At 41.9% G+C, this 12360-nt stretch overlaps 1 protein-coding gene across 2 annotated transcripts in view; it reads right to left on the bottom strand.

The window, feature by feature from the left end:
* RIMKLB (ribosomal modification protein rimK like family member B) overlaps positions 1-12360 on the bottom strand; it is a 46950-nt gene that overhangs the window by 12212 nt on the left and 22378 nt on the right. For both annotated transcript variants that reach the window (XR_004428016.1, XM_033173027.1), the window contains exons 4-6: positions 7840-8070; positions 3861-3947; positions 248-451 (exon numbers count right to left, since the gene is read on the bottom strand). Coding sequence is in view for 1 of the 2 variants with exons in the window: in XM_033173027.1 (XP_033028918.1) it covers positions 248-451; positions 3861-3947; positions 7840-8070 (522 nt within the window). In the remaining variant the exon portion in view is untranslated. The remainder of the gene's footprint in view (positions 1-247; positions 452-3860; positions 3948-7839; positions 8071-12360) is intronic.

The following is a 12360-nucleotide window of genomic DNA, read 5'->3' as shown; positions in this document are numbered from 1 at the left end:
AATTGTTCAGGTTACGTACTGTAACCCGGAACGGATTAAGTACGTAACGTGGTACCACTGTATTCTAAATACCATTATCTTGTCTTTTTAAAAAGTTGGTCAAGTTTCCAATTTCAAAATCTAATTTTTAATGTAACAGCTTAATTATTTACAATTGCACATGAAACGGCTGCCACTTAAATTAGATTTTAAACTCTCCTTTGCCGGCCCCAATTCCAACCAAGAATAAGCACACTTCCATTCTTACCAAGAGAGCAATTGCTCTGCATTCTACCATCTGTTGAGCAACGCAGCATAGTGCCCACCACACGACCTCCCACTACGATGACACGAACATCTTTGCCATGGGATTCTTCAACATATTTTTGGAATAGATAAGGGGCCTCATGACGAATTAGATGGCTCAAGTCTGCCAAATGGTGCTTGTCTCTTGCCAGAAACACAGCTTTACCTGCATGAAGACAGTATAAAAGGTGAAAGGGGGAGGTGGTCAGGGAATTTTCTGCATATTTCTAAAAGGTATGAAAAACAATCCTTAATCTCAGTGCTGTAAAAAAAGTATCCTAGCAGCACTGGTGCATGTATGAATAAAATTAAAACTGGTAAAGCGCTTTGCACATTTAGTGCTATAAAAATAGCAAAATTTGAAAAACAAAACATTACCTTAAAGCAAACTCACAATTTCCAACGTTTATTCCAGTTCTCAACTCCCTCAGTATAGGTCTGCCAGTATCCTTCAATCTTGGCCTGTACCATTCCGTGCTATTCTAGTAGTACTAGGTTGCAAGAGCGTTTTGCAACAGGTTTTGGGTTCTCTAGACACATAAAACAGAGGGCTGCACCAATCACAGTCCAAAGATGACAGCCGATTCCAAGGTGCTGTGTATGATTAGCTGATGAACCCAAAATGAACCACTCCCAATTAACTGGTAGCTACTAATTAGTGCAACAGTGAAAAATATAAAAATTATTCATTTATTTGCCAAATGGAAATCCATGGGAAGTATTAGAATTCTTAATATCATTTAAGATGGGAAATATTCTTTAGTTGTAAATACCAGCAAGCTGAATGCAACAAAAATCTATTTAAAAAGTTATCCCTAGAAAAATGAACCTTGAGCCAGGCCTAAAACTAAACTGATACAGACAGCTGCCTCAAGCAGCAGATGCAGGGGGCAGGCCCCAGATACACTGGCGACGCGGAGCAAACAAAAGGCTGACTGCTCTCGACAAGGCAGGAAAGAAAACTGGTGATGTGGCGGCCCACTTCCCAGAAATTTGTGCTCCTGCCTTGCCCACAAGCGGTCAGTTTCTTAAGCCCTTAGGTCCTCTCAGTACAGTGAAGCTTCACAATGCATTGCTTCGGAAACAGCCATAACCACACCATGCAATTCTTGTTCACCAGCCCTTCCTCTTCCTTAACTGACCTATTCAAACTATCTAATTGCCATGAAACACACAAGAGCCTGGTGAAATGAAGATAAGTCATTCCTTTTAGCAACTGATAAGGCAAGCAAATCACTTTTGCTTAAAATGTTTACTCTAGGGAAATATTTCATCCCTGTATTTACGCAATCCTGTGTCCACAGGCCTTGGACTTTTGCTTACAGGCAAATTCTTTCTTTCAGACAACCCCCATAGCCCCAAACAGCTATTCTCCTGCAAGAGGCCACATAACAGAAACACAAAACATAAGCATTGTCGAACAGAGGAATTTCAAAGGGAAAACCCAGCATGAAATAGCTGGATTGCAATACAGAAGTTTGGTTCTACTCATTTGGGTATGCCCCACTGCAGATGTGGATTTACTCAGCCACGCTCAGATCATGGTGTCATCACTAGGGCTGGGCGATAAATCGATATATTGTCCAAAATTGGTTTGAAGTCCATATCGTGGTATCAGTTTCATAATTATTGACATGGCAATACAGTATATTGCGGATCATTATGTGTGTGTGTGTGCATGTGCTATGCAAAAATCACGATGCGGGAAAAACCATGAAGCCAGCCAGTGCCTCTGCATAGCTCCATCTTTATTTCACACATCAAGATATTATCAGTATATCATGATGTTCAGCTGGTGAAGTATCACAATGTTGAAAGCCAGATATCACCCAGACCGACTCATCACCAATTACTGCTGTTTTAAGTTGTCACTGTGTTTATTTCACATATATTGAAGCTTTTTCTGAAACAACTATTTGGGATAAGTGTGGGGCTGCATGTGTGCATGTGCAAATGCATTTATGTGTAGCAAACACCCCATTTGCCTGTGGTGTTCCACAATTTCATCTGCAATCACCTTAGTCCAATGCACACGGCTGATTTTGCAGGCCTGGCAACGGGGGGATTTAAGTAATTAAAACTTGCTTCTGACTGCTCCTTTGACTGTGTGGTCAGAGTGTTGCCCCACAAAGCATAAATATTAGCACTGCCTACCCAGCTACCCCTTTTCGCTGCTTCCATGATTGTTACTGTCTAGATATCCAAAACACGGGTTTTGCCTTAATTCCACATCCCTGCCACCACCAAAAAACAGGACTTCAACCGTTATTTCCTAAATCACTGCTGAGTTCATGGGTTGGTTTCCTGTGAAAATGTTGCTTGCTCTAGTGTCTCCATTCCCCCTCGCTGGCAAAAAAACCCCCTCATTCTCCCAGAGATGCACAAAACCTTTCTTATTGGGAGCCTATGTGTTCCTCAGAGTTAGCTTCAAAGAACACATTGCACCCTAATTAAACCATGCTAACATTACACGCAACTTAGCAGGCCACTGGGAGAAACAGACCTTATGGTGATCCTGCATATGTGATAGTATCGCAATTACTATTATTTTAGTCCTGCAGAATGTTCGCTGCCCCTCCTCCCTTGTAAACTACTGTATCTTTGCTTACTAGTCAATAGCTTTAGTCTTAGCATTTTCTTAAAATACTTGCTTAAATAATTTTATTTTGAGAAAATAACCCGAGAACCCTGCTGAATCAAACCAGCATCCTCTTTTCACAGTGGCCAGCCAGAAGCTGACAGGAAGGCCACAAGCACAACATGAGTGAAACAACACAGTCTCCACTTGTGTTTCCCAAGCAACTGGTGTTCAGAGGCATAATGCCTCTGATACAGAAGTAAAATACAGCCATCATGAGTACGGGTCATTGACCACCATAACCTCCAGGATATCCTCAAGGGATACCCTGAATCTTTGTTTTAATGGCTTCAGGTTATATTTTTATTGTAATGATACTGTTTGTTTATTACATTGTAGAGGTTTTAAAAATATTTAGATGTTTATAAATGCTTTAAATAAAATCAGAAACCAGAAAAGCTTTGTTACAAATGTTGTTCAATAAGCTTAATATAAATCAATCACTTAAACAGAGTTTAAATTCTAAATTCAAATGCTAACACCAAAATTATCACTAACTTATACTTTATGCTAGCTGCTTCTCTTATTAAAATGATCCAACATGCAGAAATACACTTATGTGATTTTGTAGCTAAATAAAACACTTGGTCTTCTACTTATCCACATGTTGAAAGAGGTATACCACTTTAGTTAGGAGGTCTAGGCAAACCTCATTTGCCCATTTCCACAATGTCTTTTTGATGTTTGGGGATACTTCTGGGTTTGGTGCTGTGCCCAATCGCGCATCATTCGGACATGCCTAAATTGGTCATTGCCTCTACATCAGCTTCTTATTCAGGCAAGGGTAGATAATACTACATCACTGTAAAAATCTGCATCTTCTTGGCAAGGCTGAGTTTAGGATGTTTTAAGTGTTTCAGAAATAGCTAGGAAGCTTTAGACAAAGCACAATCCTCATTCAGCACTCCATAGCAATTATGCACAGATTCTCACTCACCTCTATGACCACGTGTGTTCTTCACAACCATGGGGAACTCCAACACTTCTGCTTCATCAATCATTTTGGCAAAATTTTCATGACCACCTGGATAGAAAAAAATATATACATGTTGCCAGTGAAGCGTTCAGCCAATTTCCAGCAAAGGCATATTTCAAAGGCCAACATAATTATTCAAGAAGGCAACACTGGAACCCAGATTGTTCATTTTCACGTAAGAATCTATACAGATTATCTATTCTGGCCATATGCTGAATAGAATTTCCTATTAATTTACATGTTGGTTAAAATGTGACTTTCTACTATCAAATCATCATCATATTGTAGCATTGATGCTTTTTCTTTCCTCAATTTTAAAAAGCCTACAATTATAGTAGAAACAGTCTCAGGCCTCGTGTGAGGCAGTGTCCAAGCTGCTCTGCATAGGGATGCAATTCTCCCAAAAGATCCAATTTGCTTCTTTTTTGTATTTTTAGTATTTATATTTTATTGAAAGAATTTCAATTATCAATTTGCTTCCTGAGGGCACTGATCAATTCAGATTTCATTAGAAGTGTAAATGATATCCACAGCATGCAGCGTCTTGTACAAACAAGGGCTGGTATGCAAGCTGCAACTGCTCCTCAACAAATACAGCTTGGCCACAGTGATCCGTGCCCTAATAACTGCTTGACTGCACCAATACAATGTGGGCTGCCTTTGGTGATTTCCCAGAAACTTAAGTAAATTCACAACACAGCTGCTGTGTTACTAACTAGGACTGGCTATAGATCTCATCACAGCTTACAAGAGCTGCACTGGCTGCCACTCCACTTCCAAGCACAATTCAAGTGTTGCTCATTCTTTACAAAACCCTACATGAGGCTTTGCTTCTTGAAAGAAGGTCTTCTCCCACACAAACTGGCTTCAACCCTTCATTCTTCATCCGAGGCCCTTCTTCCAATTGCCTGCCCTTTGAAATTAGGCGTGTGGTAATCAGGGATACGGCCTTCTCAGACGTGGTGCCTTAAAGATGGCTACCTTTAAATCGGTCTGGAAATCCCAAATGGTGTGGAATGCTGCTGCTTGGTTTCTGGTGGGAGCAAGGCGACTGGAGCACATAACTTCAATTCTGTACCAGTTACACTGGTTAATGGTACGCCTCCCGGTCCAACTGAAAGTGCTAGTTCTGACCTTAAAAGCCCTAAGTAATTTGGGACAGAGTCATTCAAAGGACTGCCTACATCCATATGAACCTGCTTGGATATTAAGAGATGCCTCCAAGAGATGCCTTCTGCACCTGCCTGTGAAGTCTATTTAGCTGGTGGCCATGACAAAGAGCCCTTCCTGTGGTAGGCCCCAGACTGGAAATTCTCCCTGCGCGCACATTTTTCACTGCCACCAATTCTATGCATCTTGCTGTAAAAAGTGATGATCACACACAGGGTGCAAAGTCATTCTTTACTCAGGTACTTGCGTGTAAAATATCCAGTGAGTAACAGCCCTGAGTTATCGGATTAAATCACAGTCTGTTCTTTCTTCAGCTGAAAATATGCTACAGATCGCTACCATTTTATGTACTCTAACCTTCTAAGAAGACCAAACATTTAAAGCCTTGTTCTACTATCTCCCTTCATTTCCCTCTTTCATCAAGCAACCAGAGACGAGTATTCTGAAGCGCCAAGCTCCTTTCCAGGCCAGAAACTGAATGCTTAGTACGGGTGTGGGAAACCTTTTTCAGTCTTGGGGACCACATTCCCCCATGGGCAAACTTCCAAGGGCTGCATGCCAAGGAGTGAGCAAGGCCAGAGCCAAAAAAGTGAGCCAAACAAAAGTGACTCGTATCTTTGTACTGTGGATTAGATTCATGCTACAGGAAAGTCAAAAGTTTACCTGCACACTCCCCCTCCCCCCCCCCCGGTCCTTCACCAAGGCAAGACTTGTCACAGTTCAAGAACGCATTCCAGGCAGGCAAAAGTATGCAAGGATGGCACAGAGTATGACTGATGAGAGATAGTCCTGATGTCTAGAAAGACAAGCTTGGAGAGCCACATTTGACAATCACCCCGGGCCTGAAGTTCCCCACCCTGGTTGTGAGGAAGCTGTTCTCAAGAAAACCCTGCTACATTTGTCATTCACAGGCCAGAGAAGCACCTGACACATAACCAAAGGAGCCTATGCCAGAGGTTTATATAAGACAAACTGCCTCCCATCCTTCAATTAATGCTTCCTTCTCTCTGTAACAGCAGAGCTATGGAATCAAAGGAGGAAAATTAGGTGTCAGCAGGGTAGTAAATGGGAAGACAAGGGTTAGAGGCACAGGCACTAAAAACCTGATTAGAAGCTAGCAGAACAAGCCAGAATCAGCTCTGCATTTTACTTGTTCAAAGAGGAATACGTGCGCTGTAGGACATCTTGCTTCTCTTGGCAGCCCTACATTTTAACCATCTGGCACTTGAGGGGAAGAGAGAAGCCTGAGTCCAGGTCCTTGTATACACACTAAGAAAAACATATTTCTAGCCCTCCACAGACTGAATTCTTAAATACAGTCTGATGGACACATCTATCATCCTGAACATTAACTCCTAACTATCTAGACCTAGAAAAGCAGCAGCTGGCCTGCTGAGGGGCAGTGAAAAAGCAGAACGAACAGTGAGGTAACTTATGTTGTTAACCACCATTAATAGGCCTATGCCTCAACAAGGCCCACAAAATATAACGCAATGCATAGGAGAGTTTGTTTAGCTACACATTTATCAGGCAGAAAATGTTTATAGGATGGTCACCATTATAAGAACATACTATTGCTAAGCTTCCATAAGTAAAAGTAACAAAAGATTTTTTAAAAAAGTGTTGGGGGAAAGGTACCTATCGTCAGTGTGTTAATAAAAAAACCCAACATGCCTATTCCTCATTCATTCATTTTGTTTACATACCACTTAGATATCAATTCAAATTAACCATTCAATCAAAAAAACTTACTTAAAATGCCTGCTGAAATTTAAAAATCCCAGTGTTCAAATGCATTTACTGGTCCTCACTCCATCCACCACTGCACCCAGGCAGAGGTTGAGATACTGCGGTCTCTCCTGACTCAGGTGTTATGGAGAAATAGAGCTGCATGTTATCAGTGTACTGATGACACTTTGCCCCAAAATGCCTTCCAATATAGAATACTAGAGACAAGACAGTGCCCTCCAGGCAAGGATCACAGGGCCAAAACCCCATCTCCCAATGTTATCCCCTGGACCAGGGGTCAGCAACCTTTTTCAGCCGTGGGTTGGTCCACCATCCCTCAGACCATGTGGTGGGCTGGAAAGTATTTTGGAAAAAAATGATTGAATTTTAACCCAGAGATGCATTTTAAATAAAAGGACACATTCTACTCATGTAAAAACACGCTGATTCCCAGACCGTCTGCGGGCCGTATTGAGAAGGCGACTGGGCTGCATCCAGTTGCCTACTCCTGCCCTGGACACACCCCTGCAGGTAGGAGCAGAACCACAGTAAAACAGTGGCCCCACAGTTGGTCAAGAAGGATTCCACTGTCAACGGTATCACAAGTTGCTCACATACAGGGTCACACTCGCCCGGTTCCATTCTCAAACCAGATCAACCAATTCAGTTCTAAAACTGTCGGAATCCAGATTGAAACAGATCCAGATAATCTTCCAGGAGCTCCTGCAACTGTTCTGCTATCGCTCTACCACCTTACCCAATAATGGGGTATTTATGTCCAGGCAGTAGTTATTACAGACCACAAGGCCCAGGGTGAGCTTCTTCAGAAGTGGACACACTAATGCCTGTTTAAGGACATGAGGCCCAACTCTATTCTTATTTGCCACTTGGCAATTTGTCACTAGTCAAGTTGTAGAGTCTTGGTTCTTTTTTTCATTCATTCAGATTTCCCCAAACCATTCAGAGTTTTAGTAAGGATCTCACTTGCTCCAGGTACAAGGTCACTATGGACAATAGCACTATTTTAATCTAGGTGGCTTACCATAGGAAAAGGTGTCTGGAAGAGGCACACCATGGCCAGCTAGCTCCTGGAAAGTCCAGAACTTATTGACACAATTAAGTATGGCTTGGGGACGATTCATGAGCCGGCAGCCCATCTTCTCAAGATGGCGAAGAACTGTAATGTCACTGTCACTTTGGACCCATGGTGTTGGCACACGCACCACCACTACCTGTGGGTAAGCAGTGATGAGTTCCCCGTTGACTCGAAGACCTGCAGCAATAATAAATAAAGGAATTAATTAGAATCTGATAAGAAAACCAAGGACCAATCCCCCCTTCCCACAAAAAGTAGATAAAAGAATGCCAGCTCTAGGTAACAAAAGCATTTTAATAATCCATGTGAACAAGAATGGTGGAATTAGCCACAGATACACACTACTGATCCATCACTAATGTACAAGAATACTCCAAATTGTTAACCACTCATTTCATCATCTTTTCAGTCTGCTTTTTTCCGCCAAGAAACCACACCCTTCTTTTACAATGGGGGGATACTTTTCCCATGATCTTTAGCCAGTAAGCAGATTTATTTTTCAGTTTCCAGAAAGGCAGCCATATTAAGTGTCCTGCAGCAAAACCAACCTGCAACTCAACATAACTCCATGCATGGCTGAGAATTGATTTGTGCCTTATTTTGGATCAGATTCCTTAACAAAAGGGCCAGAACTTTAAAAAAAAAGACAGCAGGGGAGAAAGAAAACAATATTGCTAGTCTGGGAGGCTATTTTGACTTTAAATCCCATGTAAAGAACAATTCATTAAAAAAAGAGAGGGGACACACACCTTACATTATATGAATCATTTCAGAAAGAAGTGGCTCAGCAACCTTGGGACTAACACACATGCCTCAGCCCCTAGACCAGGAATGGCTAACCTGAGGGCCTGCCAAAGTTGTGGAACTACAACTCCCATCATCCCTGACGGCTGGAGTCCAACAACATGCCAAAGGTCAAAGGTTAGCTATTCAGCTGCACATGCGTGATTGCCACGCCTGAGTCTCTGAGTCCCATCATCAAGGCAGCACCCATGGGTTCTGTGAAGCTGATGAAGTGACAGGGAAACAAAGCCATCCCAGCTGCCTTCTCCTTCTCTGCTCTCAACAGGGAAGAAGACCTGCCATTTTGAACTATGTGTTCCCAAGCCCTAGTGGAAGTGTGGGGAGAAAAGTGAGGCTGATTTGGTGTTTTGACTTGTGTCTCAGGAATACACCTTCCCCAATGGGGAAGAGCCTGTGAATGGTGACTGGTTGTTCCTAGGAAATGAGGGAGGGAGAAGAGAGGAAGAAATCAGTCTTGGCAATTTAACTTATGCCTCAGGAAGTGCTTCCTCCAGTCATAGGGGAAAGAAAAAGTAGCAATGGTGCCATTCAAGGCATTCTCCTTTTTCTTGTGGGGGATTCCCCCCCCCCCAGCTCCCTGGAGCTAAGGAAAAGACAATAGAAAACTAAACACAAAATGTTTTAAATGTATATTTTTTATAAGCTGCAGTAGGCACTCCAATTAAGCCTGTTATCTGCTTTCAGGCAGGACAAATCTGGGAAGCTCCCTTAATTTAGTGCACTGCTTGTACTCAAGGGGGGGGGGTGCTATATGCACAATGACTGCTCCCCCCTGCCCAACAACCTGGAATAATTTCTTCTGGTTTCTCCTGTTCTCCTGGCACCTAAGATACCTTTCAAACCTGAGTATGAAGCTGGAGTATAAAATGCCTTAGCAACCTTAGTTGTACATGGCTTAGGATGCTGCCTGCCCTGCCCCCACTGGACATTTTTCAACCTCCACATTTACGGAAGGCAGTAAACTAAGCAAGTTCATGTGCTGTCCCTTCCCCTTCCCCAATCCCGACCTCATAATTTTATAGAAAGAGCAGTAGACGGCAAGACACTGCTGCAGCACACTTCATTAGCTGCAAGCCAGCACTGCCGCATTGCAGCTGACTTGTGCTTGTAAAGAAGTGTGGTTACAAAGAGAGATGCACATAATTTCAGATCAAATTCTCAAGCACTGTCACTAACAAAACAGGGTATTTACAAACTAGATACCAATGAAGGAGCCTATCATGATCTCTTACACATGCTAGAGGATTGTTCCAATTTGACAGAAAGATGGCTGGTGTTATCAAGAGTGTCTAGTGTGCCATGCATCCTCTCCTAAATCTCAAGCAACACCTGCAATATTTCCAAGACCATTCTCAACTCTGTATGTACTGCAGTGAAATGAACTCCCAGGGGAAAAAAACCCCTCAAAAGCATTGGGGGAAGTGGCTACCACTACCACATCTCTAAAGAGTCATAGAAAAAAATCATCCCTTTGTTTAAACAGCATTCAGACAAAGTGCTTGTTAGTTTTTGTTGTCAACAGTCTGAACATTGGTTTGGCCATCTCATCAATATCTAGTTATTTTACGCAATCAAGGTTGTGCAAATTTGCAAAATATTGCATTGAAAGGAAATGGAAAAGTCACTTACATCTTCCACAGAATTTCAGAAATGTAACTTAACACTGATAATTTCAGCACCATGGCACATTTGTAGTGTAAATCTGAAGTTAGTCAGGGTTAATCCGTTTAACAGAATTGACTTAGGTTACTGCCTTTTGTTAGTTTCAGAAATATAGTCCAAGTGGCAGTAAAACTGAGTCACCTCTACTGAGGTACACTAGTGATTAGCTTCTGTTTCTAAAAATACAATACAACTCCCTCAGATGAAACACAGAATCTGCCATTTTGGAAAAAATGAACATGTTTGGTTCAGTTTGTCTATTAGAAGTAGCTGTCAATCACCAGACTACCATTGCTACAAGCAGAGGTACAGGCTAGAACAGAGGTCAGCAAACTTTTTCAGCAGGGGGCGGGCCACTGTCCCTCAGACCTTGTGGGGGCCTGGACTATATTTTGAAAAAAAATATGAACAAATTCCTATGCCCCACAAATAACCCAGACATGCATTTTAAATAAAAGCACACATTCTACTCATGTAAAAACACACTGATTCCCGGACTGTCCGCGGGCCGCATTTAGAAGGCGATTGGGCCGCATCCGGCCCCCGGGCCTTAGTTTGGGGACCCCTGGGCTAGAAGCCAAATTTTGAGCCACACAGAGACTTGATTAAAATTGACAATATGCACAAAATTCCTCTGTTGTTGATTTTTGCATTTAGAAACATTTTTATATTTTTAACGTTTTAATGAATTTTGTTTCTTTCGCAGGCTGCGTCCACACTAGAGCATTACTACATATGTAGGTCATTGATTGTGTGTTTGCACACCTTTTGTCCACATAAGAATTTTCAGATTTAGTGCCTCCAAATTCTATCTAGCTGATTCCCAAACACATTGGTTTGTAATTTGTAAAAACAATTTTATTTGTTTAGCTCTAAGCCATAACAAAGAAAAAAAAGACATTCAGAGTTGAGTCACAAATGTTTTTCTTAATTTCCTGGCAGCCAACTCAAATAAACACACATGGTAACTTAATTTTTATTTTCTCACAGCAAAAAGCACACAAACTTACTTGATGTAACAAAAAGAAATTCCTGCAGCTAAACTAAGACGGATATTTTTCACAAGGATCTTTATACAGAGGACATTGAGTAATGTGGTGAACAATGTAATCTATAACCATTTTACAAAGACACAGAAATGCTGTTCCAAAGGTAATTTCTTACAGCAGTCATCCAGAAAGGTAGAGAGTAAAACGCTACACCTTAATTCTGTAAAAGCAATTAAACGTGTAGCAAACATAATTAACTCCAAGCAATTAGCTGTCTAATGTTACCAAGACAGGAGTGCAGACATGATGGAAATGTGGGCTTGGGAGAGCATATCTTTGTTTGAGTCTGTCTTGCCATGTGACACCCAAAATCTTCTTGATTCAGTTCATGTGGAAAGCATTGAGGCACTGCTCCTGGTGGGCGTAAGCTGCCCATGTCTCACCACCAGAAAGCAGTGTGCTGAACACACAAGCCTGGTAGACCTTCATCTTGCTATTGGCCGTTAGGAACACATTCTCCCTTTTGGAGAGATGAGCCATCGCTGTAGCTGCCTTAACAAGACACTTGTCCAACTCAGTGCTGATGGAGTTTGCTGCTTATGGTGAAGTCCAGGTAAACAAAAGGCTTGCTGTATCATAGGTAGCTAGGTATGTAGGTAAATAGATAGACAGACAATCCTACAAATTGACTGCAGATTTGATAAAGTCTGGTGGGACAAAAGAAGAATCCAGCTTAGGAGTTGAGAAGAACAGACCTCATACTTCCTCCAATTCAAAGGATTTGCTTATTTTCAGAGCCTGATAGAATCTGGAGCCTGACCTGTGACAGCAGAGCTTTTTTTTAAAAAAAAAAGGCAGGAGAGTAGAAACCCAACTGAATAGCTAATATGGGGCATTTTCAGTTTCTCTTCAGGGTTGCATGTTAAATTAACATGCACTGAGTGAAGTATTACTGGTACTTCCTTTTGTCTGTCCTGATTCTCCTGCCATCAGCTTCATTAAATAGCCCTGA

This window comes from Lacerta agilis, chromosome 16 (genome assembly GCF_009819535.1).
Source record: "Lacerta agilis isolate rLacAgi1 chromosome 16, rLacAgi1.pri, whole genome shotgun sequence".
Taxonomy (NCBI): Eukaryota; Metazoa; Chordata; class Lepidosauria; order Squamata; family Lacertidae; genus Lacerta; species Lacerta agilis.
The sequence above is the reverse complement of the archived record's forward strand: the minus strand, read 5'-3'. Positions and strand labels throughout refer to the sequence as shown.